We start from the raw sequence: 25,799 nt of genomic DNA, 5'->3' as shown, positions 1-25,799 counted from the left end.
TCACCATCAAAATATATTAATAAACTCACATTTCCTTCTATTACTCCTAAAAAAAAGAAGTTGTTGTATCTAAATTAAAAATCTTTGAGATATTGAAGTTAAAGAAAGAAAGAAACACCAAAAAAAGAAACAACACAATTCTGATAGAGGAGAAAGTATAAGTTTCTTTCTCATTTGGCTGCTAGCAATCCTTTATATAGATAAAAAAAATTAATATTTTTAACTACTCTTCACTACAAAATAGTGAATTTGGGTATAAATAATATTAAACTATTGCTATTTCACTTATAACAAGAGACTGACTCTGTTAAATCAACCTGATAAAGTGATTTTTTTGCTATTTGTGAATACTTGAAAACATCATTTTATGCACTGTGCATAAACATTTTTTTACAAAAAAAAATATTATTTTTTAACCTTCTCGCAACAAACAGATGACTTTTAATTTAAAAGAAAAACAAAAAGCATCTCACTATTTTTTTTAAACTAAGGTAAATAGCTTTATTGATATAAAAATTGGTCCAAAAACGGACAACAAACAAAGGTAAATTTGGAATTGTTCCACGAAAAATAAAAAATGTGAAAGACATCTATCATTTATTAGCAATTGAAAAAGAAATTAGATCATCTCATTTCTCTCATCTACTATTTTTTGAGCTAATCCTAAGCTGAGAGATGGTGCTCTGCAAAATCTTTTAAATATCAGTTTATTTTTTGCCTTTTAAAAACTGTCAGAATAAATTGGCCACCAGTTCGAGATTCGCATTCGGTTCTGCATTGCTCATGAACTCCTCTATGATGCTAACCCACCAACTTTAGCTCTCATTCGAAGCTATTAGCGAGAATATTAGTAAGAGTAGTAAAAAATTTAAACTCCTCCTCTGACTCTGTGCAAGATTCTTTCATTTTATTTTATTTTTAAATTATATTTATTCTTTTGTTGTTGGCGAAAAAGTCTGACTCTACTATATCCGAATATATTACTTTCTATACTATATCCGAATATATTACTTTCTAATTCTATGTGAAAGCATAATTCTAAAAAAAATTTTATATCAAAATTTGTTGGCCTTCTTCTTTTTTTTTTTTTAGGAATTGGTTTATCATTTTAATCAAACTTTTATAATTAATTTATTTCTGTCACAACACGTGAATACTCAATTATTATGTGTGTGAGTTAACAATTAATAATAGTAATTGCCAAAAAATTGTGGCCAAAAATGATATTGCCTGAATGCCTAAAAATAACATTGAAAATATATTTGTTTATTAAATTTTTTAAATTAAAAATTAAAATATTTATTTTTAAAATTTTAGAACTGGTTAAGTAATTACTCTAAATAATATATATGACCGTAAGTTCTATGTTATTATTTTTATAAGGAATTAATAAAATAGAATAATTAATAATAATATAGCTTTTAGTCCCATTAAAATTTCAAATTGTTGTTTTCATATTATTTTTAAGAAAATCTTTATTGAAATTCATAGTTATTAAATTCAGTTCGACCTGATCAGTTCAATTGAAAATTCGGTCATCCAATCATTTAACTAGGTCGAATTACTCGTTGAATTGCTTAAGCATTGGATTTTGATAAAAACCGATTTGATTTGGATGGGCTTCAGTAAAGCCAGTGATCCAGCCGGTTTATATAACTCAAACCGGGTCATGTTTATTTAAAAAAAAAAAAAACTCTTTCTTGTTCTCATCACTCTCTCCCTCAAACTCTCTCACCTCTCTCACGATTGGTGTCGCTGCGACCTCTCTCATCTCCGGTATCTCAAACTCTGTCGTGCTCTGTCACCGTCTCAAGCTCAGTTGCGTCTTCCTGCGTTCGCTTCGCCGAAAGCAAAAATAGACGGAACCAGCATCTGTTCCCTCGGGTAGTGGTCGTTGTCGTCTTCTTATTTCAACCGTGTGTTCAGTTGGTCAGCTTCCTACACCGTCTTGTGCTGTCAGTTGGTCCCTAGCCAAGTGAGCTTCAGCTTCCTTTAGCCCTGTTATTTTTTTTTTTCAATTTCATTGCTGTAAATCATCAGCACACCTTGAATTTGTTGTTGAAATTTGAATTTGTTATTGAAATAATAATTTAACTAATTTTTTCTTTTGCTGTAAATCATATTTGGAGAATTGGAGGTAAAGTTTTTGTTGTTGAAAATTATCATAATTGAATTTGTTGTTAAACATTATCAATGAACTGAATTTATTGTTGAAAGTTGAATTTATTGCTAAATATCTCACTAAGCAATTTTTGTTGTTGTTGAAAAATATCACCAAATTAAATTTGTTGCTTATTATCGTCACTAAACCTTGAATTTGTCAGACACCAAAAAAAAAAAACCTTGAATTTGTTGCGGTAAATAATCACTTGCCTAGAATGAAACTATTTTGCATTGTATGATAGATAGTGTCTAGCATTTTTTGAATTTTGAATGGCAACACCTCATTAACTAATCTTTCATTGCAAATTGGTTTTAGGCTGGCATCAAAGATCGTAGCCAAATTCTCTTTCTTGTTAACATTTGGAATATATGGTTGAATTGGAATAACCATATTTTCAATGTTTATACTTTATGATGGTTAAATCGCAATAACCATATTTTTAATTGGTTTAGATGTTTACAATGGAGTTTTTTTTTGCTACAGAGTTCTTGAATAAATTATGTTGTTTGTTTATTGGTGAGGTTTGAAAGTAAATTTTGTAAAAGTTAATTATGATGAAAGTATCTTTAAACATGATGAAAAAGCCAATTTTAATTTTAATTTTATATTTTTATATATTTTTTAATTATAGCCAAGTTAACCAGAAGAATCAGTGATTTATTGGTTAAATTAGTGACCTACGACCATTGTTCTGAAAACTGAACCGGATTTGCCAGTTCAACTGGATTAACCGGAAACCGATCATTTAGCCAATTCGATTGAAGTACAAAACCGTTCTACAAAAAACTGGTCAAACCGGTGATTAACCGGTGAACCGGATGATTTTTTCCGGTTTTCAATTAAAAATTACATAAACCTAATGTTTTGAAAATCGGATCGAACCGACTGGTCGAACCGATTCAACCGGAAACCGACAAAGAAAACGGTCCAATCCAGTGTATAAATTATAAAACCTTCCATCTAAAACCGTTAGTAAACCGCTGAACCGGCCGGTAACCGGGCGGTTGGATTGGACCGAGAACCGACCGGTTCTTTTAAACGCTATCGTTTTGAGCTCTTTTTTTTTTTAAAAAAAAAGGAAACCAAAGCATAAACGCTCACCCTCAGGCCTCACCCACCCCCTTCCCCCAACACCCCCTAAGTGAAATTCAGAATTGAAAAGCAAAGCTTGCAAGTTAAAAAATTAGGGTTCTAGGTCCTGCCGCGCCGTCCGTTGTTCTCGGCGCCTCCGCACCGTCCGTTGTTCTCGGCGCCTCCGCGGCCTCCTCCTTCCCCCTGTCTCGAACCCAGCCACTCTCTTGTAGCTCGGTACGTCGTCTGGTTGAGGGTTGGAGCTACTTGCCGTCTGTTTGTTGCCGTCGTCTCCCCGGTCGCCATCGTCTGTTCGTCGCTCTGCTCTTCGTCGGAGGTTAGTGGCACTGCTTACAGGGTTTTTTCACTTCTTCGGGTCTTGCTTTTATTCTCTGTTTAGTGGATTTCTGAATGTGGATTGAAATTAAATTGTTGATTTTGTTTTGTTAAAACTCTTCTGCTGCTCTTTTTAATTTCTGAGGAAGTGGTGAAGTGGAGAAGAAGGAATAACAGTGGTCGTCGTCTGGTGGCCGTCTTGCTCGCCGTTGTCTACTCGCTGTCGCGCTCAACTGCTTAAATCGAAGGTCGGTGCACATTGCTAGTGCTTGTTCTTCTTTTTTTGTGCTTTGTTCAGAAGTGAGAATGAAGGGTTTAGGATTTTACTACTGTTAATGCTATTGTTGAATGATTAACTTTGCTGCTACTGCTGGGCTGTACTCTGTTTGGTTGTTTTTTTATGCTCTATTGAAAAAAAAATTATGCTTAAACTTTGATAATTCTTTGTTAATTTATGTTAAAATTTTGATCAATCTGCTGTCTGCTGAAAATGTTACTAATCTTTGTTAAAATTATGGTGAGGTGTGAGCTTTTATTTGTTCAATGTAATCACTTTGTTAAAATGATACTAAGCATGAGCTTTTATCTGAATGATTGAGTCTTCTCTATTGTATTGAACTGAATTTATTTATTAAATTTTTTAGTTAAATTTCGCTAAGTTGTATCTTGTTTTGAACTGATTAAAATGAATGATGGAATTTTTATTGTTAAATTTTTGTTGTTAAATCTTGTTTCCATTGAAAAAAAGAAACTAAAAGGAGAAGAAAGCTTCCACAAACTATAGAATATTAAGTTAATTCCCACAAAAAAACATAAGCAAATGTCATGAGTTATGCAAAATATATAGACTGTTAATAACCAGTAGCATAAACAACTTACATGAATTCCATGTATTGAAGTTTATTAATGATCATGTTTCACAGCAATAGCATAAGCAAATGTCAATGCTTCTACAAATTATAAACTGTTAATATCTATTTTTGTACAATTGTTCTCTCTGTTTTAGATGTTGAGTATTGCTAATTTCCAAAATGTCAGTGCTCGATCCCCTGCATATTTGGTCTATGTTCACTTATCTTTTCAATCATTTGGTTGCCAAAGAATCAAGGAGTTTTAATTTTTATTTGTGTTTTTAATGAGCTTCAAGTCAATAAAATTATTGAATGTTACCTCTATGATGTATTGCACATAAGATGCTTTTCCATTAAAATTTAGCTTATATAAAGGACATATATATTTGGTAACAATTGTAATTGGGAACTTTCAACTGGTACTTTCTCATGTTTTTAGAGTTTTGCATATTTTTAATAAGCTTACTTGTATAAAGCACCTTATAATTTATTTATTATTTTATTTTAAAACGGTTTTTCTAGTTGAACCACGGTTGGACCGGTTGAACCAATAAACCAGTAAACCAGTGACTAGAACGGTTTGATGACCGATCCGATTCTCAGAACCTTGCACAAACCCTCCACTTTCTCTCTCTCTCTCTCTCTCTCTCTCACACACACACACACACTCACTACCACGGAACCCTAGCCCTCCTCTCTCTCTCTCAGCTCCACGGAACCCTAGCACCCCCAGCCAACAGCAGCAGCAGCCAGCGCCCAGTTCCTAGCGCCGCCGTCGCCGACGAACTCTTCTCCTCAGCCAGCGTCCAGCCCCGGTGTCGCCGATCCTCTTTTCCTAGATCCCTTCTCCTCGCGTCGCTAGGTCTTCTTGGAGAAAGGCGGCAACGCCAACAGCAGCTCCAAGAAGACCTAGCGACGCGAGTAGAAGGGATCTAGGAAAAGAGGATCGGCGACACCGGGGCTGGACGCTGGCTGAGGAGAAGAGTTCGTCGGCGACGGCTGCGCTAGGAACTGGGCGCTGGCTGCTGCTGCTGTTGGCTGGGGGTGCTAGGGTTCCGTGGAGCTGAGAGAGAGAGAGGAGGGCTAGGGTTCCGTGGTAGTGAGTGTGTGAGAGAGAGAGAGAAAGTGGAGGGTTTATCCTATAGCAAGAAAGTAGGCTAGGCTTTACCCGCGGGCAAGCTAGCTAGCAGAAAGTGAGTGAAGCTGCTTTGGTCTACTCTGGGTGCACAATTATTATTGTAATATCCTTTTTGCTGATTTTCTGAAATAATTTTGTGTTTTGAGTTGGGATTGTTGACTGTTGCTGATGTGATTCTGAATTTAGTTTGGATGTTGAGTTTGGACTCTTTGCTTAATTTTCTGTTTTTGGATTCTTTGGCTTTGGATGCTGAGAAGTTTTTGGATTCTAAGTTTTTGTTGAATACTTGATTAGTATTGAGAATATAAATGTAATCGAACAACATTTGGTTTAAGAAAGAGTGAAAGAAGAGCATGTAAACTCGTGATTTAGTTAGTTATTCTGTTTCAGGTCAATAGCTTTCATATATATAGTGCAGATTTTATATTTGGGAAGTGTTGAAAATAATATGATCAATGTGTATTGATTCTCAATAATTATGTTCTCAATTTTAAGTTTTTGAATACATTTCTTTGTTTCTTATATCACAAGAATTCTTCTCTTGGAGTGTTTATCTTGATTGTCAAATAATTGAGCTTGATTAGAGTTTAGAAGTTAATTAAAATTTTTTTATTATGAATTCTAAAAGATAAAATATGAACAAATTACTATGTGAAATGTAAATTTTTAAATTTTATTGGTTTAGAAAATATTAAATTTGAATATTTAAAATTGTATATTGAATTTTTAATAATTTCATTGTATATTTAATTAAACCGATTTAATCATGATTTAACTTCGGTTAGACTATTGAACCGTTGAACCAATCATTTTATCAGTTCAATGACCGATTCGGTTCTTGCAACCTTGTCTACCACCAAATTGATTGTCGGTTCGGTTTTGATAACTACGTCGGAATTTACATTTTTATTCTACAACTTTGCAAAAATGCAAAATAGCCCTAACTCATTGGTAGTAATAGTACGCAACACTGAAGAACCCTCTTCTTCTTCTTCGTCTTAGCGGTGAAAAATCACTGGATCCATTGTTGTGCACTCTTAACTGAATTTTTTTTTCTTAGAATAATGAGATATCGGTACGCCATGGTGTGTTCATCGAACCAGAATAGGAGCATGGAAGCGCACTTCCTCCTAAAGAGGCAGGGCTTCGATGTCTCTTCTTACGGCACAGGTGCGCACGTTAAGCTTCCTGGTCCCTCCCTCAGAGAACCCAACGTCTACGATTTCGGTACCCCTTACAAGCAAATGTTCGATGACCTTCGCAGAAAAGACCCTGAACTGTATCCTTCTTCTACTTCTTCACGGAATCAATTTTCGTTTTCTCTGCATTTTCTTCTACCCTCTTGATTTCTTTGGCTGAACATGAAAATTCAAAGTTCTGGGGTTTCTTTGACTGGAAAAAAAGTTCGAATTTTTAAGCTGAATGAATGCAATTTTTTTTTTTTGCTGGAGTCTTTGAATGGTGTTTTGCATCGGACGGGTTTTATCCTTCACTTTTTTCTCTTCAATTTTGTTTGTGTATTATGATTTGTTTATGTAAATGTATCCCTTTTGCTATGCTGGCCAAAAATGAAAATCAGAGATCATGAGTTGCTTCAAATGGGTAAAGAATAAAAGAAAAAAAAAATCGAAATTTTAGCTAAGAAGAATGCAGTTTTGCTCCAATGTTTGGTGGGGTCATATCAGGCAATTGTATTCTTTTCCATGGAAATCTTGTTTCAAATCTATGATTTGTTTATTTGTGTATTTTGGCATATAGATGTAGAACCGAGAATTTTAATTGGAGTGCATGGTGATTCCTTAGCAAATGGCTTCATTGAATTGAATAAGATGTAGAGTTGATTAAATTAGTTACCCACTGAATACTATTCATATATGATATATGTTTCTGTTGGTGGATTTGAATGTTTGCATTTGTGTTTAGTGTTTACCTTTGAAGTTGAGTCCTTGTTCATTGTTTCATATGGTATGGGTGTATGGCAAACCTTAAGAAGAGCACAGCTACAGACGAAATGGAATATTGCCGATGCTTAAAAGAAACTCAACAGTCAAAATAGCACCTCAACGATGGCAAGACAATGCTGCTGATGGCTCCTTTGATGTGGTATTTACATTTGAGGAAAAAGTTTTTGATATGGTTATTGAAGGTTGTCATTCTTGCTGATTTGTTTCAATCTTTTTGCTGTTTCTGATTGTTGAGTTTGAACCTGGTGTCTTGGATAAATGAATTCGAAAAACAAGCTTTTTTCTTCTGTTTCTTAGTATATTGTAGATAGAACATACTGAATAGCATGCTTGTGTTTTAAGCTGAGATGTCTGCCATTGGCATTATAATGCAGTTTCGAAGAGATGATTATCAGCCATGGTTTTAGCAATATAAAAGAATTAGGTAATATATTTGCGAATAAAATGTCTCCTAACTGTGTTATTAGCAGTAGAGTTGCAATGCCAGTGGAGTTCACTGATTTTCTGTGTTTTCTTTGCTTTTTCTTTATCATTTCTATGTTGCTGGGGTAAGAATGACGTCAAAATTTTCATGGATGAAAAATAATATTTTCCTTACGAACTTTATTGGCACTTTAAGGGAATTGGAGTGGTCCACTTTTGTTTTGTTTAGCTCTTAGATATATTTGCAATTGGTTGCAGACTTGCAGAGACTATGATTTTATTTAAATCCATTCATAGAATCATAGGCCTTCTTGGATATTTTTGTTCCAATCTATGATCTATCTTCTAGTCATGTATAATTCAGAAAGCTGTTATAGCCATATGTGGAATGAAGAACATGTTGGGTCTAATGACTCTTCAATCTTAAATCAATGTTTGACAATGGTTTAACTTGAAAAAAAGTGCAGATCTTCACAATAGAAATCACATTCACATGAAAAGTGTGCTGGTAATCAACTTGGAGGTGAAAGATAACCACGAGGAAGCAGCCATAGGAGCAAGGCTTACTTTAGATCTATGTCAAGAGGTTTGTTTCGAACTCAAACACAATGCATTTTTATCTTTGCATTCATGTTATTTAACATGGTATGTCAAGTGTGGATTTCCACCATTGACAAACAAAGTGACCCCTCATAGTTCTCGCAAGAGTATCTAGTCGATGCTAAAACTGGTCAAACGAATTTTCCAACTTAGATGCTTATCTTAATCGTATGTCTCCATTTTGTAACTGGCTCAAGATAGAAACAGAATTTTTTGTATTTTGTACGTGTTTTTCCGACACTTGCCAAACATTAGCCCCAAGAGACCAACAAAATGGCATGACTAAAATCAGTGTGCCATTTTAGAATTTTGAATAAACGTCCAAATTGGTCCTCAGGAAATTTCAGATAGGACACTTTGGTTCCTAACTAATTATTATCCAAAAGTTCTCAAGAATTATTCCCATCGGACAATTTGGTCCCCCCATTGTTTTAAAGGTGACTAATTTGTCTTGTGATATTTTTTAGGACCTAATGATATTGTAATAAAATATGTTAAAACTTATTTCTTCAACATACATCTTTAAAAATTTGATTGAGAGCGACGGAGGGACCAATCTGTCAGACATAAGTAATTATTGAGGACTTCTAAAGAACAAAAGTTTGTCAGGGACCAGTGTCAGATGTAAAATTCTTTGGGAACTAATTTGGATAGCTACTCTAGAATTTTATGTTATGATTATGAATGATTTGTGTTTCGTAGTTAATGATGTGTATATGCATTGTGTGCATATAGATTGAAGCTACTGATTCCTGGGAGGAGACCATTGATGACATTGTTGGTGGTTTTGAAAAACAACACCGGCGGAAGTTGTTGTATGGCATCTCCTTCTACTAATAGAGTATCCAAAATGTTGAGCAGTATTTTCATTTTTGTATGGATTAGTCTTCCATAACTTAGAGCCACTTAATGTAAAATTTGATGTAGATTTCATTTTTAATGAAATTTAATGTATCCTATATGGTTTAGATGTGTCATGATGGTATTCATTAGGAGTCAAGTTTCAAGGGGTGGCTAGTCACTTGACTTTGGTCTAAAGATAACAATTTCCTGTGAGAAAAGTATTTGGAAATGCACTTATAATTAGTTCCTAATTCTTTTTAGCATACATGATTACAATTAAATTGCATGGCTTTATTTGTATCTTCTTTTGTTTTTGGGGTGATATGTATCTATTTTTTTTAGCATACACACACTACATGAGTTCACTTTTTGGATTTATTTTTCCTTCTATGGGATTTGAACCCGGGTGTGGTTGTTAAGGAGGCATATGATATCCCACTCAACCAAGCCTCCAACCACGCATACATGAATTTGTTAAACTTGTAATTTTCAAAGGTAAAATTTTAGTTTTTGTCCGTCTAACTCTTGCCCAATGCAAAGAAGAGTTTACAAGATATTTTAAATATTGAAAATACAACATATCTAAGATTTTTAACAACATTGATTCTGCATAATACATATTAATTTTTTAAAATTATTTTGACACTAGCAGAATCAAATAAAAAATATTATCGCTTATGAATATTTCAATATACTTTGGATTAAATAATGTATCTTAAAAAATGTATTAGTTGTATTCTTTATTAAAAAAAAAAACATATTCATCAAATCAGTGAATAAATTATTTTTTTAACTTTCAAAAGATTTAATTTTTTAACAAGATAATTCTCTAAAAAAATTTATTTATATTAAATAGATAAGTTACTTAGAAAATTTATATGAAACAAGTTTAGCAAATTATCTAATAAGAAAATAAGGGGAAGTTACTTAAATAAATTGATTGGACTCCAAATTTATTAGATTATAATTTAATTCGGTATAGAATAGCACAAATTAGGTGAAAAAACGAGCAGCACCTGTAGCGGATTATATATATGGATAATTTTTTTTTTTTTTTTATCAAAAGATAGATACTTTTATTATTAATATATTATTTTGTTTTGTTACAGAGGCACCTATTCCAGTCAATGTGATATTATCAATCAACCATTCGGTGTTTGTGAAGGGTGACCACACCAACTTTGAGATTGAGCCTTCTTTTGGGGTTGAGGCCTCCGAGTTGTACCCAGATGTCAAGTACACCACCGTGGAAGAGTACCTACACCAGTTCGTTTGACAGCTAAAAAACAAAAAAGAATGATGCTCATTATACAAAATAATTCAGATTTTTCTTTGGAGTTTGATGCAATCTGCTACCCTTGTTACTACTTGTTTGCTATGTGAGACTCTTGTGTTATGGTGCCCCAAATCAAAAGAGAAAAAGAAAATAAGGAAAAAAAAAGAAAGAGCTGGTGTGAAAATGGCGTTCAGTGTGTCATGTCTTTGATTATTTCATGGTGCAGAATATGTTTAAATGATGAGTTACATTAATATTCACTTATTGATGTCCTTTTTCTCTTTAACTGGCTCTCTCTTCTTGTGTTCAGAGCCAATGTTTTAAATTTTTTTTTTATCTTAAATTCTAAATTTTAAGTCACACCCTTAAATCTTAAAGAAAAAGTACGGAGTGACAATGAGTTTAGTATATACAATGTGTATAACAAGGATTAAATTAAAATTATAATCAGTTAATAATTAATTTAATTAATTTCTAATCATTTCAAATTTTAAATTTTAAATAAATAAAGATTTAGTTATGGAAAAGTTACGTATTGCTCCATTTTATGCGTACGCTTATTTGGAATTGGACCTTCACAAAGAACTCCAGAAATTGAATATCTTCGCCGGAGCCCCTGACCTTGTCGCACTCAATGTCGTCCCCTCCATCGTCGACCTCTTCAACCATTGCCATCGACGTCATTTAGCTCCTCCAGGACCTCACTAACGAGGATGTCCTCGACGACAATGTTGAACCGGCTAAGGTTTTAGTTGATGCTTTGATAGAGAACAATGTTCTCGAGCTCCTGGTGCAGATTTTTTACCGGCTCAACGATTTTATCCCGACAATTCTGCCGCAGTTTACGCGATGCTTGCAACGATAGAGAATCTTATCGAAGTGAAGCCGACAGTGGTAGAGTTAGTTTGCGAGAAGACGAAGCTAATGAAGCGGCTGCTCGAGAAGAATAACGTATAATTATTACAGTGAAATTAAATTAACGAGTTCCGCAATTGGATGTTTAGTCCACTAAGGATGTAGATGATTATTTTAATTCTTAATTGGATGATTATTTTGTTTAATTCAGTTTAAGTATATACAATTAACAAATGCTAGATGGTCATTTCACTAGATAATCGGATGATTGTTTTAATAGCTACGTGGATGGTTGTTTGATGGCCGGTGAGAGAGCTTCTAACGCTGGAGAGGTGGAATGATTGATGAGGATGGGATAGCAGACTGTTTGGAGAGGGTGTTTGGGTAAATTCCTTTGATAAGTTAGGATTAAGATGTTAATTTTTTGAAATAACTGTTTATTTTTTTTTTTGTATTGAGCCAAATTCAAAACCCATCGTACATATTGTCAAGATCTTTCTTGTCTCTCTAATGGAGTTCAATCTTAAATTATTGACCTAAATTTAAAGTTGACTAATATTGGCTAATTTTAGTAGTTTTTTATTTTTTATTTTTTTTAAAGCTCAAGGTCCTTAGGACTCAACTAGTTCAATGCAGACCTTTCTGTTTGCAGCACTTAATGACATGAGCTAAACAAGAATATTGCATCCATGAATATTCATCCAAATATTTATCAAAATTTCCAATTAGAAATGGCAAAATGGTTACTTAACCTATATCTACGAGATAATGATAATAATTAATTGAAAATTGAGAGCAATTAATAGTTTAAACTTTGGAATAGCATTGGCCGCTCCTGGAGCTAGAGTGCATGAACAAAATAATTAGAAGTAGGTCACAAAACAGAGAAAACAAAGATCCAAAATAAATGACACATACCAATACATTGAAAATTCTACTAATAAAAGAAAAAAGAACAATACTAGCTTAGCAGGGGAATCTCCACCCTCCGGAGCCAGCCTTAACAACCAGATGCGGTTGGTAGAGAGCATCAATAATCAATAACCTTAATTGTACCTTTCGATGAATCTATGTCCATCTCAGTACGCTACTTGTTTCTAAGTTCTAAGTTCTAACACTCTAACCATAAGTCATAACAGAGTGGTTAAGTAGTTAAAAGTACCATATACCCTGTACTTTTTGTTACAAGTAATAACATTTTGGCTGAGGTCACCCACTCTCTGGTTTTAACATATTTTAGTTGGTGAATGCTATTGTGGCTAAAAGGTAGTGTCTATTTATTAAAAAAGGTTAAAAATTAATATTTAATTTAAAAAATATAAAAATAAAAAATCAAAATTTACTACAAAAGATAAAGTTAGGCAAAATTTAGGTATCAATTCATAGGTATTATAGAATTAGCCATTTTAGTTACTGGTTTGCCTTTCTTGATAATCAGAGTGAACAGCAGAGGAACACGTCGGAGAAGTTGGACAAATTAAGTTTCCAATCATACATATGCCTCTCAGAATAAATTAATCTACAAGCATCAATGGAATTGAGAACATGACCCAACTCTATTATCAAAACTACTACAAGGCACACTTAATCTGCTTTACACCTTTTGAAGGAAAGTAAATGGTATAATGACTCTTGTCATAATATATCGTGTCCAATATTTCATGAATCATAACCGGATGCTTCATTAGTAAGTCAAAGCCTTACCAATGGGAAGGGAAGCTTAACTATTAGTCTATTACACCTACACCATAGTTTAACAAACAGATTAATAATTATTACTATCTAGACATTGGCAATTGCCAATAGCATGATAATTTGTGATTCCTTTTCGGAAGGTGGAGTAAGAATCAATTCTGCAGACCAATCATGCCATGATGTGCAATGATGGCATATGAAGTACAAGTGCATAACACATTAAAGCCAAAGAAACTTGTTAATCTATTTTATTTTAGCATAATTAGATAGCAATAATAGTTGGCGGCAGAATTTAATTAAACTCTTTTCAAATCAAAGGAAAAGGAAAGAATTTCAACAGCATTTCTTGTTTGATTCTTTCAATTATTCCAACAATAGAAGAACTACATTTGGTAAACAACTCACTCCAGCCACCAAATTTATATCAAATCATATATATGTACAAATAAATGAAGTAATCTTGTTTTCTCAAAGTAATATAAATATATAATGGCAAGTACTTGATGTTTATATGCTATCTTTTGTATTGACTTGGATGTGTGTATTGTTGGAGGAGAGAGTAAGACCATCATTGGTGTTGTTACTTGTATGATTATGATGTGAATAATCCATAACCGGTGCCGGCGCTGGTGCCGGTGATGAGGCCAGTTTCCCTTCAGCTACCTCCGACTTGGTTGGCAATGGTGCTGTTGTTATCATGTAATTGTGTGTGTAACCAATCATTCTTCTCGCCTTCATTCCCTCTGTAACTGTCACACTCCCTGCAAAGTTGCCTACATAAATTTAAACAACATTCATTAATTATAGGAATGAGGAGTAAGCAAACACAATATAGTTAAAAAGAAATCATGTTTATGTGTTGATATGCATACCATTTACATCGAGGTCAGCCTTTGAATTTTCTGACAAGAGTATAAGAGTGGGTGTGATGATTGTAAGCAACGCCCAGAAGAAGAATATTGGAACGAGAGTTTTTTCACTCATTTGTGACGCCTACACCAATTTCATGCACCTCTAATATGTAATATATATCTTCTTATTAACTAACTATTATTATGTGTCAGGGAAGAGAAGAGAAGAGGAAAAGAAAGAAAGGAAGAAAGGAAAGAAGACAATGTTTTTGGGTTCAAAACATAGCTGGCCATGTTTAAAACATAACTGCTATAGAAAAATTTAATAACTAATTTGATATTGGATATATTATTTTCAATATGCATTATAAATAAACCAGTATTAGAGTCAAGGATTAACAACTAAACTTGTGATTTGTTTTCTTGGTTGTTGGATGGTTGTTATAGCAATTGATATGGTTGGCTGTTTATTCCAAGTCAGAATCTCTCGTGGCTTCCTACCATTGGCCCTCATTCTAGTATTATTTTCTTTTTTTAATAAACCCGTGCCCCTCTCTTATTGATGTTTACCCCCAACTAGTACATTATAATGCAACCTTTTTATAATAATAGCAATAACAAAAACACTATTGGCACGTACACTATAGGTTGACATAATAACAGTCTGCTAAGTTGTTTTTTCTAATCATACAGATATTTTCTTTCCATTTTTTAGTCAAACACCATCCACTAGCTTAAGATAACACCTCCATACTTCACTTTTCTATATAGAATTTTATATATTTGCATTTCTACTCCCTTGGAGGAATTTCTGACGTGTTCCCATAGTAGTAATTAAGGCAAGTGAGCACCCTATGGAATAATTCACATGATTCGAAACTACGTTGAAGTTGCCGGCATTCTAATTTCTAAGAAATAAAATAACATTAGGGGTTAAAACAGTTACACTAAAAACCAAAAGCAGATATCTTAAGATGCTTGCTTGCTGACAGTTTTTACGATTAAAAGAAACATAATTTCTTTCCAAATGTCTCTGTCTTATTTGCTTAATATTTTGGCATCCACTTGCAAATGTAGAAATGTACAATCCATACTTATATCCATCTAGAGTCACGAACGTTCGAACTCCCTTTTCAATCAAGAGTGAAGAACGCTATAGAAGGTTCCTTCGAAGTCTCAAACAATGAAAGAGATCAGACAAAGCCAGAAATAAAAGGCTAAAGTAACAGCCTAATAATAATTGTAAGAATTACAAAGTCAATCAAGGAAGATACCAGCTGTATCAGCTAGTTTTTCCCCTCAACTACAAACAAATAACTAGAAGCTATACTAACAATTTAAATCATCGTCGGAAGCCAAGTGAAATTATGGCTTGCAGGAAATTCCACTCTTTTTTCTGGTGTTGTTGTACCTCTATGAAAAAATAGAGAGATATCAGTATATCACTCTCGACATTGTAATGAAACAAATGAGTGACAATGGTAGGGGAAGGGTCACCTTCTTATGAAGGTTGAATGGAACATATTTGTATTTGATCATGTGCATGATTTGGCGCTTCATTGTGAGAATGAAGAGAACAATCCAATAGCAGAGGAGTATGGGCCAGAAAACAGGGACATCAAGCACAGATATGAATGTCATCAGGAAGGCATAACACACTGCCTTTGTGATTGAAAACCTGTGTGCATGCATGTATATCAAAGCATATACTAGACATGAATTAATGAAAGAACTAGTGGAGGGAAATAATACCAGAACTTAAACTCGGGTAGGCGACGAACGAAAGGCTTGAACTCATCATCATCATGAGGATGATGATCATGAATTCATGATGATGGTGATGATGAGGATCGTCGTTGGGTTCCAAAACATCGATCTGGGGATCAAGTTGGGGAGAAAGGAAACCGATGAGGAGGTTGAGAATGTAGGTGCTGAGGCCGTATGAGATGATGTAGAAGCCTCGAACATAGTAGACCCTGAGGACGTAGATCCCAGCAGCAAACAGTGTCGCTATCCATCTTTGCCCCGCGTGTGGGGCCCACTGATCCAAGTAATACTGTAACTTCTTCCGTAACTCCTTCCGAAACTTGCTTATACGTCTCCGCGCCACCCTCCGCGACGGCGACGGCAACGACGACGACGCATCCTCCTCCCCGTCTTCTTCCATTCGATATTTAGTTGCATTCGGATCCCATCTTCCTCTTCCTTGAATTTCATCTTCCTAGCTTAACAGACCAGCCCAGTTCATTTGGGCCGGCCCATTTCAAATTTAGCATTGATCGAGGTTTAGGAATTAGGGCGCGGAAAAAAGGCGGCAAGGTCGTAGGAAGCGAGCCAGCAATGGGAGCCGAACAACCGTTCCCGGAAGCAGAAGCAGAGGCTTCCATGGTGGTGGGTCTCCAACCCTCAGCCATGGTCGACACCATCGCCCTCGTTGACTCCTCCTTCCTCGATGGAATTCCCGGCGAACCCGGTGGCTCCATTCCCGTCTGTCTCTCTCTTCCAATCTACTTACTACTCTAGTTTATAATAATCAAGAATTCTGCTGCTATTGCTCTTGTTCCGTACAGGTTGGCATTGAAGAGCTTGATTATATACGGAGAGAGCTGAAAGAGGATCACGGTGAGAAGACCATCGCTGGAGGCAGTGTTGCCAACACCATCCGCGGCCTGCGCACTTCCTTCGGAATTCCCACTGCAATTATTGCTGCCTACGGGGATGACCACCAGGGGAACCTCTTTCTCAACAACATGAGCTTCAATGGAGTCAACCTCTCCTGCCTCCGCAAGAAGAAAGGCCACACTGCTCAGTGCGTCTGCTTGGTTGATCACTCAGGCAACCGTACTATGCGTCCCTCTCTCTCCAATGCTGTCAAAGTTCAGGCACACGAACTCGTTCGAGAGGACTTCAAGGGTTCCAAGGTTTGCTTCATCAAATTCATTCTTCATGAAAGTGAATGTGCATTTGCTTGCATAATAAATCCTTGCTTCTGTCTAACTAGGTCTACCACTACTAGTTACATTAGATATTATCATCTAAGGGTTCCCCGTGAACTTAGTTGCTGCTATATTACATTTCAGTGGCTGGTTTTGAGGTATGCAATTCTCAATTTGGAAGTTATTCAAGCAGCAATCTCTTTGGCCAAACAGGAAGGTCTTCTTGTTTCTTTGGATTTGGCCAGTTTTGAGGTACTAACCACCACAATTTGTTTTTCTTCTTTTATTCTCTTCCATGAAAAAATTAATGAAGCTAACTGTTTTCTAATACATCTTTTCTTTGGCAAGATGGTGAGGAAATTTAAGCCACCACTTATGAAGTTATTGGAGTCTGGCAATATAGACCTCTGTTTTGCCAATGAGGATGAAGCAACGGAACTTCTAAGGTGAGGTGACTGTCATTTGGATTTGGATTGTACCCTGCGGCATATAGGAGGTTCCTGAACCCTAATTGAATAAATAAACCATTTTCCATGCTATTAATTGTCATAATTTTCATATGTATTCTCCAGTCCTTTTCCACTCTTTTGATACATTACATCCATTTAGGGATGAGCATAATGCCGATCCAGTTGCTGCTGTAGAATTTCTAGCTAAGTATTGCAAATGGGCTGTGGTAACTTTGGGCCATAATGGATGCATTGCTAAACATGGCAAGGAGGTGCGTAAATCACCTCAATTGTAATTTTTCCTGCTGGCTTCTTTCCCAATCTCGTTCTCTTTTGCTTTGGTTGGAAAATGTGTAGTTGACTCTGCTGTGAACTGTTTGCTGTTGTGCGTTGATCACTTGGAGAACATGACTAACTATACAATCATGGTAGTTTGGTTCACACTGCAGGAATTTGTTCTCAAGCCATTGCCTCCCAATATAGTGCATATCAGGATCTGATTTATGAAGCTTTCCTGCTGGGATTTTATTTTATTTAGTTTCTTGCATTAGATTTTATAGGCTTAAAATTTGTGTTTTGCCTACCAAAACAATTGAGATATATCAAAATCTTTAGAGGTAATAAGGGTGGGAGGTAGAAGGGTGTGCCCAAAGGCATTCTTCATTCTCTTATATCGTCCTTATCAGCAAAATTCACCATGTATAGGAGCATGGGACTAGTTATTTGCAAAAAATATTTTAATTGTGTTATGATGAATGCATATTAGGCACATCATTATGATCTAAACTGGAAAACCATTAAGATAAAGTTCAGGTTTTCTTGGTAGTTTTACATTTGTGGCACTCGATCATAATGTCAACTAGTTTAAAGCTCATGTGATTAATGATCTAATATCTATCTGCTATCATGAACTATGCTTCTCTTTCCATGTTAGATGGTACGGGTCCCGGCCATAGGAGAAGCAAAAGCAATAGATGCTACTGGAGCAGGGGACCTTTTTGCTAGTGGATTTTTGTATGGAATGGTGAAGGGTTTGTCCCTTGAAGAATGTTGCAAAATAGGTGCATGTAGTGGCGGATCTGTTACCCGCTCTCTTGGTGGTGAGGTGACATTAGAGAATCGGCAATGGCTGTACAAGCAGATGAAGATAAGAGATCTTCACATGCCTGATGGCATATGCGAATGAACAGCGGCAGTGAAGTGAAATAAACTTCAGGCGCCCGTTTCTTCTTGCATAATTTTTGTTCACTTTTCTCCCTCAAAATTTTGTTCTTATTCGGTTGGCAAATGCATGGCCATATACGACAACTTTACTATATATAGTTCGAATGCTTGATAATCTAGCTGGGTTAGCACTTAGCAGGTAATGTTAACGGAAACAAAATTTGATGACACTATGAACTGTCATTCTAGCTTTATATGATTCTCTCTACTTTTTTTTTTTTGGTAAGAGAGACTTTTTTTTTTCTCACTTATCATTTACTTTTAATACCAAAAATGAAAAAAATATTTAAAAAAACATAACATTATTATTATTATTATTATTATTATTATTAGAATTTTGCTAACGTGTTTTAAGAATACATATTTTAAAAATATTATAAAAAATATTTTACTGAAAATTATCGAAGAATTTTTTTTATATTTTTAATATATTGTTGATATAAAAAATTTAGAATATTTTATTATTAAAAAAATATACTTTTAAAGGCATAAGTTAGTCAAATTATTCTTTTTATTATTTAACAATGTATTAGTACTAGAGGTAACAAACAGATCGAAATTCATCGGGTTGGTTCACGTAATCCGCTAAAAAGGTGTGCTGGGCTAGAAATTTGAGACCGCCAAATTTAAAAAGCATGCCTAACCTGCTTAATCCGTGAGCTTTGGCGGGCTTTGGTGGGACGGGGCACATCCCACCGGGCCAGACATTTTTTTTGTCAGGGTTATTTTTTTACAAATTTCTATAATGTTATTGATCTACAAGATGATGAAGATGGTAATTGAAAATGTTCTAAGTTATATTTTAAATTATATTTTATGTTTGAATATAAACTTAAAAATGTTTAATTATATATTTTGGACAATGTTTTGTTTTAGACAATATTAGTTTTATTATTCTATTTTAAAAACTTGGTTTTATATATTTATAATTATCAATATTTTAATGTTTGTGAATTTATAAATTATAATTTTTTATATCTTTAGAAATTATAAATTTATTAAAATGGTTGTAAAATTATATATTGTTTAATATTTAATAATTTATAAAAAAAAATTTTGCGAACTTTTCTGCTTGCTTGCTTTTTTGAAATTTCTGTACATTTATTGCAGCCACTGATCTGACGCTTTGATTTGTTGGCATACATTGTGACTGTGAGCCGAACCACACTGCTTAGTCAATTCGCAGAGCAAAAGAGTGTGCTCGTTGGTCTCTTCCTCCTGCAAACAGATTGGGCAGACACTATTAATCAATTTTTTTTTCTCTTACCGGTATGATACTGTGCGCGACCTTTCCGAGAAACATTTTGATTTTTTGTGGTGCCTTCATATTCCAAATCTCTTCCCATAGATCCTCTAATACGGAGTTTGATGAGGGGTTGTTGTTGTGGATTCTTTCATCTTCTTTTTTTTCGCTACATAGTACCTTGTTTTGGTTGTGAATTCTCTATCCTTCCTGAAGGGACACAATAACATGTCCTCCTCTGAGATCCTATTTACTAAAGTCTAAATTATTTTTTCTACCACAACCGGGGGGAAACTCCTTTGGATTTTCGCTCTATCCCAATCTCTAGAGGATGTGAGTAATTCTTCTACTTTTTGATTGTCAGTGCTTCCTCTATTAAGTGGCTTGTTGATTCCATAGATCTTCCCAAACTTTCACTCCACTTTCTTTGCCTATGCTCCATTTTCCTTTACATTTTAAAAGCTCCCTCCCTTGTAATAAGCTGTTCTATAACCATGTGTCCTTTTGGTTTTTTGGCACTTCCCAAAAATCACAATCTGAAAAATATAGGGCTTTGAACACTTGTACCTATATAAGCCCCCACCATCCATGAAAACACAAGCAGTATCACAGCGGCAACCTCAAAAACCAGGATTAGATGCTGCAGAGGTTTCTATTTTCAAGCTGACACGTGACCAACTGAACAAGTTGAAAGCAAAGTCTAAGGAAGATGGAAACACTGTGAGTTACAGCTCTTGTGAGATGTTAGCTGGTCCTGCGTGTGTGCAAAGCAAGGGGACTTCCAATGGATCAAGAAACAAAGTTGTATATTGCGACGGATGGAAGGTGTGCAAAATCTTATGCCTTCATTATTGCCCTTTTCAAGTTTTATACTCTGTAAACATAAATTGAACTCTTAGAGACAAGTGTATTAATTATTAGTTCAATCTTGTTTCTTGCACAAATTTGTTTCATAATTGACAGCAAAATCTAATGCCCACTTGATTTGGCTAATATTGTGACATAATCCATGGGAGGCCAATTCAGAGAGGTGAAACAATTAAACAAATGAGTTTTGGTAAGTACAATGAAGTATATAACACATTGATTCAACCCACATCACTCAAATTGAAGTACAAAAAGGTGCTCCTCTTAAGGCAACCAAAGCATTAAACATAATCTGGAGTTTTGAATAGTTACACTCAGAGCAGCTTAACATGGAAGGACATCAATATCAAGGTCATGCTTACGCAAAATCTAGAGCTCCAAGGTAACAATGATGCTGTGGTGCTTGCAGAGCTGCGATGGTGGCGATCAACATCTGATGAACCCCCACTAGCTCCTCTACCACTATGTGCTCTCTTTACTGAGGCATGAGATAGTTCTTGCTTTTCTTCATCTTTACTGTGAAACATCATTGTCTCTTTTATGCTCCCATAGTTTTCTGCAGTTTTGAACAGAATAAGCAATTCAGTATTAACAAAAACGAATGTGGGGTATCCACAATTTCAGGAATCCTTCACTTCATGATGCACTTATTTGATATAATATTCAAAAATCAAAACAGAACAGAACAAATTACCAAAAGGTTGCTGTGTTTGCACTATGGTGGTTGAAGAGTTTAGACCTTTCTTTTCTGCAGTGAAACTTGTATGCAAACCTGAGTTTGATATGGCTTGGCTGTATGAGACAAAAAGGAACAGTGTAATAAGAAATTTTATCCTCATCTTTGGGGCTATATAGGGAATAAAGTTCTTTGTATAGATTTGGAACTTGTTAGTTGTTTCTAACTTCCTATATATGGAGAATGGTATGGAATATAGTGGATTTGGGTGATTGTTTATAGATTCTTTGATCTAAGAGAATTGAAATGTGTTTGAGGGTAGAGAGTTTATATAATATATGATCTACACTCTTTGTTTTCCTTTTGACGAAAAAAAGAAGGTATATTTAACACTAGTGAGTCTATCAACTCAAAGCATATTCTTAGGCTCAATAAGTGTTTAGAACTAATTCCCTTATGTGATTAGTATCAAGCTCAATCATCATTGCCATAAAATATATAGGCTCTAGTTTCATGAAAAGGGCACAGAGTAAAATCATGATAAGCACTATAAAAGAAAAAAGATGATGTGTGTGGATAGTGCAGATTTTGGATTTTGCTTGGAGGAGAAGCTGAATGAGGCATCAATGCAACATGGAGCCTCTGACCCTGTCCCTGTCTGCATCAGATTCTTGTTCTACCTTGCTTGTACATAAATCTAAGGTGGGGTAAACACATGAGAATGCATTTTATTTTACTTGGTGCTCTCTGAGTGAGAAATTTTCCTCAAATCAACCAACAAATGGAATATGCAAAAAACCACCAGGAGTTGCAAGCTATGTTCATTTTTTCACTCACTTTAAGCTATGTTATAAATATTTCAATCACAAATATGGTTCATAATAAAGTGTTATAGCGTAGTTTGAGCTATATAGTCGACCAAACCTAGTGATACTACTTATGACTCGAACATAATCAATTGAAAACACGGAAAATCCTTTCGAGTTGTAAAAGCAAATTAAATAAATTTACCCTCCTTAGGCTCTATTAGAGTATTAGGTGGAAGCTTCCTTTTTAGTTTCCAAATTTGAAGGTAACTAACATGTGATATGTTATTCTTTCACAACAATTGGAAGACAGCATAAAAGTAATAGAAATACTCTTAGTGGATGGAAGAATATAGAATAAAGTTATGCTCATATTCAGTCTTGTTGATTAAGTTAGCTTTAACTTTCTCTAATTTTTTCTGGCTTGATTCAGGAAGCAAGATTCTGATCATAACTTAATAACAGGATCAACTTCATAAAAGCTAACATCTGCTGCAAAAACCAATAGAAAGGATGCACATAGAACTAGATTATGATGACATAATCTTCAGAACTAGTCTTTTTCTTTACTCATATTAATTTATAATAAAGAAAAAGAAAATTATCTTAAATGCTGGCTTAATTTATAATACTGACAAAGAAAATGTAACTGCGTGTAAGCATGCTTTTCAATTTTCCATTACTGATCAGTTTATGCAATTTCCTTTTAATAGTTTACACCAGAGACCAGACATCTTTCTACCTTAAGAAAGTTTTGCAATTATCAATTCAATTTTAATAATGATTAATATTCTTCATTCTTTCTAATATAATTATTATTGATTTATATTCTACACTCGGCTCTTAAATAAAACTAACTGAATTATGTAAATGTATCAAACTTGTTGAGAGTTGTATTGTAATAATTAGAGAATAAATAAAGTCAATGGGAAAATAAAAGTGTATATATATTGAGTTTAATTTTCATGCACATTTTATACAGTCATGCAATTACAATTACAACTATTCTCTTTGATGACTATTCACACGGTTAATGTAAAAAGTAGTTATTTTTTACACTGACAGTACATCAAAATTAAATTCATATATATATAAAGGATTTTTTTTGGTGAAGAGTGAAATTTGGTGAATAGTGAAGATTGCAATTAAATTTTTAAGAGGAATAACAGAAGAAGAAGTAGAACAAATAATTGAAAAATCACAATTCAAATAAGAATAATTTATATATTGATCGAATGATCAGAATATAATATATAGACCATGAAGAAGCTCAATTTTTTGATTTTTTTAAAGTTGACCATTCGCAACTAGTAAAACTGGTCGATATTCAGTTTTCGGGTCATTTATCTCATCGAAACAACACAGAACTCTAGTGTCTGTCAATTGATATTATGAAAGAGAAAAATTTGAAGCACTTCCAGTCCAAAACCACCATTCACAAATTGAAAATTATTAATAGAGCAAGTTAATGATAGAATCCCTTTAATATGTTCAAGACAACCGACCTTTTCTGACTAACAAACATAAATTCCGTAAAGTCTGAAAACAGTGCTCATCAACTGTGAGTTATGTCTATCATTGTGCTAATACACATTGCACTATTTCATGAGTATTAAAATTATATAACAGCATCAGAGTTTTCCTTCGTGAAGAAACCATAAACACACAACTAGAACATGAACCTAAACTCAGATTCCACAACTTAGGCCTGAGATGTACCAGCTTCCTGGATAATACATTGAAAGAGAATCTCAACATGTTACATTAACTCCAATACAAATAATCAATGAGAAAATACTAACCACATGAAATATAAGGAGAAAATATTTAAATACAATATTTAATCAAAATTATGAAATACTTGATGCCAATTATAAAAAAATATATACAAGGAACATGAAACTAAAATCAAATGAGATATCTTGACGAAAAAAAAAAAATAGAAATAATTATGAATCACAATCTAAGAACCTTATGATAAAGTAATCACAAAGCAAAACCACATTATCAAAGTAAAAATGCATCCACACACACAACAACAAAGTCATTACTAAAATAAACAAATTAAAATGTCAAGACACACCCTAAATATGGACAAATGATGATGGTACCTGCTTAGTAGCCATCTCACAGAACTTGACATCGATGGTACGATCTATTTTTTCCCATACTTTGCCATAAAAGGTTTTAGATGCATTATCACGAGAGCGTGCAGTAAAAATAATGTAATACATATAGCCAGCAACAGCTTGGCTATTAACCGTGTCAATCTTATCAAACTCAAAAGTCGCCCTCTACATAGTAATAACAACAATAAAAATAATCATTAGTGAATGAGATTATAGACATAAATAAAACTCAATAAAGCAAAAACCATCATAGACACAACATTTTGGTCATTCTAGAATTTCAAGCATCGCTTAGCCAAATCGGTCACAAGTTGCTTACGCTCCTCATTATACATCCTATAGGGTCCAATTCCGCCAGGTATTAAACCTCCATACTCCGGAACTTTGAATCCCTATAAACAACATTAAAAAAAAAAAAAAACTAAAGAGTTAAATTATGAGATTATATTAAAAAGCATAAAACAGAACACAAAGAAAAAAAAAAAATAAAGCGTGTGGTGAATTTAAAAGCACCTGACTGCTTAAGGACTGTCTATAATAATCATAAAGTTGTGCTTCAGAAATTTCCATCATAGATTCAGCGATTACAACCGTTTTAGAAGCACCATCGCTACCTCTTTTATCTCCGACAGAAGCCATATCTCTCTCTTAACTGTCAACCTGATTTCAGAATCAATCAATAAATAACAAAGAAACAGGAGAGAAGCACACGGAGTTTCAATTCGGTGATGCACAAAATCACACATGTGAATCGGAGAAGAGAAGGCGGAGGACTTACGAGAATCACCAGAACGTATGATATGTGCAAAGAGGTCGACGATTCTGATTCTGGTGAATTGGGCACCCTCAACATTCTGAATCTGCTTGTTGGGTTTATGTTCATGATTTTTACTACTACGTAGATGTTCTTGTAGGCTTATACTAAAATTTATTTAATAAAAAAAAAATATTATTTGATATATTTAAGCTCATATATTTTTTTTATTTATGCAAATAATACATAAAATTACATAACAAAAAAATTCAAAAAATAATTAGATTAATTAAAAAAAATACAATATACAATAAATTAATATCTTAATTTTTATGAGAAAATATACGTGCATATTTATTTGTAAAATTCTAAAACTTTAGTTTATATTTCTAACATTCATCATTTCATATATATAAACTATATCTTTGATTTTGTATCAAATAAAATTTAAATATTATTTATATTAAATTTTTATTCAACTATAAACAAAAAAAACTAAATTAAAACGACGTATATGTTCTTAATTATTAATTTAAAAAAAATAACGTATATTATTTATTGTGAAAACTTAAAATCTCTTTTTAATATTGATTTATATTCTACACTTTTTTTTTTTTTTACCGAAGATATGAAGACTCGAACCTACAA

General features: G+C 34.0%; 3 protein-coding genes, 2 long non-coding RNA genes and 1 pseudogene across 9 annotated transcripts; 3 read left to right on the top strand and 3 right to left on the bottom strand.

The window, feature by feature from the left end:
- Positions 1–3,263: 3,263 nt before the first annotated feature.
- LOC107610117 (uncharacterized) lies at positions 3,264–10,926 on the top strand. Of its 4 annotated transcripts, none has more exons than XM_088492552.1 (6): positions 3,264–3,572; positions 3,721–3,819; positions 6,621–6,839; positions 7,561–7,706; positions 8,415–8,533; positions 10,500–10,926. In XM_088492552.1, the coding sequence occupies exons 3-6, from the start codon at positions 6,625–6,627 to the stop codon at positions 10,521–10,523; spliced, it is 504 nt and encodes a 167-aa protein (XP_088348678.1). In that variant the 5' UTR covers positions 3,264–3,572; positions 3,721–3,819; positions 6,621–6,624; the 3' UTR covers positions 10,524–10,926. The 4 variants fall into 4 exon arrangements, with proteins under 4 accessions (XP_088348678.1, XP_016167680.1, XP_088348676.1 ...); XM_016312194.3 differs by lacking the exon at positions 10,500–10,926 and adding an exon at positions 9,283–9,671; XM_088492550.1 differs by lacking the exon at positions 10,500–10,926 and adding an exon at positions 9,283–9,671 and having other exon boundaries at positions 3,273–3,572; positions 3,717–3,819.
- Positions 10,927–15,277: 4,351 nt separating this feature from the next.
- Positions 15,278–16,234, bottom strand: LOC148553968 (protein RER1A-like; annotated as a pseudogene). The gene is made up of 3 exons (XR_015891993.1): positions 15,820–16,234; positions 15,565–15,745; positions 15,278–15,480 (listed from the first exon to the last, which is right to left on the bottom strand). The product of XR_015891993.1 is annotated as a protein RER1A-like (transcript).
- LOC107610116 (uncharacterized) lies at positions 15,415–18,870 on the top strand. Its single transcript, XM_088492548.1, has 6 exons — positions 15,415–16,554; positions 16,638–16,988; positions 17,148–17,255; positions 17,352–17,449; positions 17,613–17,724; positions 18,387–18,870. The coding sequence occupies exons 1-6, from the start codon at positions 16,408–16,410 to the stop codon at positions 18,636–18,638; spliced, it is 1,068 nt and encodes a 355-aa protein (XP_088348674.1). The 5' UTR covers positions 15,415–16,407; the 3' UTR covers positions 18,639–18,870.
- Positions 18,871–19,809: 939 nt separating this feature from the next.
- LOC110264321 (uncharacterized) lies at positions 19,810–21,673 on the top strand. The gene is made up of 2 exons (XR_002350273.2): positions 19,810–20,744; positions 20,883–21,673. It is a non-coding gene; the product is annotated as an uncharacterized LOC110264321 (long non-coding RNA).
- On the bottom strand, positions 20,620–21,625 carry LOC107607583 (uncharacterized). The gene is made up of 3 exons (XM_088494349.1): positions 21,481–21,625; positions 21,149–21,342; positions 20,620–20,793 (listed from the first exon to the last, which is right to left on the bottom strand). Exons 1-3 carry the CDS (start codon positions 21,623–21,625, stop codon positions 20,620–20,622), a joined length of 513 nt encoding a protein of 170 aa, XP_088350475.1.
- Positions 21,674–23,539: 1,866 nt separating the features above from the next.
- On the bottom strand, positions 23,540–25,275 carry LOC107608347 (uncharacterized). The gene is made up of 4 exons (XR_002350271.2): positions 25,176–25,275; positions 24,911–25,057; positions 24,380–24,789; positions 23,540–23,994 (listed from the first exon to the last, which is right to left on the bottom strand). It is a non-coding gene; the product is annotated as an uncharacterized LOC107608347 (long non-coding RNA).
- Between the last annotated feature and the right edge of the window lie 524 nt (positions 25,276–25,799).

The sequence above is a fragment of the Arachis ipaensis genome, chromosome B7 (assembly GCF_059453495.1).
Source record: "Arachis ipaensis isolate K30076 ecotype BB chromosome B7, ASM5945349v1, whole genome shotgun sequence".
In the NCBI taxonomy this organism is placed as follows: Eukaryota; Viridiplantae; Streptophyta; class Magnoliopsida; order Fabales; family Fabaceae; genus Arachis; species Arachis ipaensis.
The sequence above is the reverse complement of the archived record's forward strand: the minus strand, read 5'-3'. Positions and strand labels throughout refer to the sequence as shown.

Coding starts and splice junctions, on each gene's coding strand:
- LOC107610117 (XM_016312194.3), top strand. CDS start 6,625: ATGAGATATCGGTACGCCATGGTGTGTTCATCGAACCAGAATAGGAGC. Junction 6,840..7,560: donor CGCAGAAAAGACCCTGAACT/GTATCCTTCTTC, acceptor AGAAGAGCACAG/CTACAGACGAAATGGAATAT. Junction 7,707..8,414: donor TTTTGATATGGTTATTGAAG/GTTGTCATTCTT, acceptor AAAAAAGTGCAG/ATCTTCACAATAGAAATCAC.
- LOC107610116 (XM_088492548.1), top strand. CDS start 16,408: ATGGGAGCCGAACAACCGTTCCCGGAAGCAGAAGCAGAGGCTTCCATG. Junction 17,256..17,351: donor TGGATTTGGCCAGTTTTGAG/GTACTAACCACC, acceptor TTCTTTGGCAAG/ATGGTGAGGAAATTTAAGCC. Junction 17,725..18,386: donor TTGCTAAACATGGCAAGGAG/GTGCGTAAATCA, acceptor TTTCCATGTTAG/ATGGTACGGGTCCCGGCCAT.
- LOC107607583 (XM_088494349.1), bottom strand. CDS start 21,625: ATGAGGATAAAATTTCTTATTACACTGTTCCTTTTTGTCTCATACAGC. Junction 21,343..21,480: donor GCAAACACAGCAACCTTTTG/GTAATTTGTTCT, acceptor TCAAAACTGCAG/AAAACTATGGGAGCATAAAA. Junction 20,794..21,148: donor CTTGGAGCTCTAGATTTTGC/GTAAGCATGACC, acceptor TTATGTTTACAG/AGTATAAAACTTGAAAAGGG.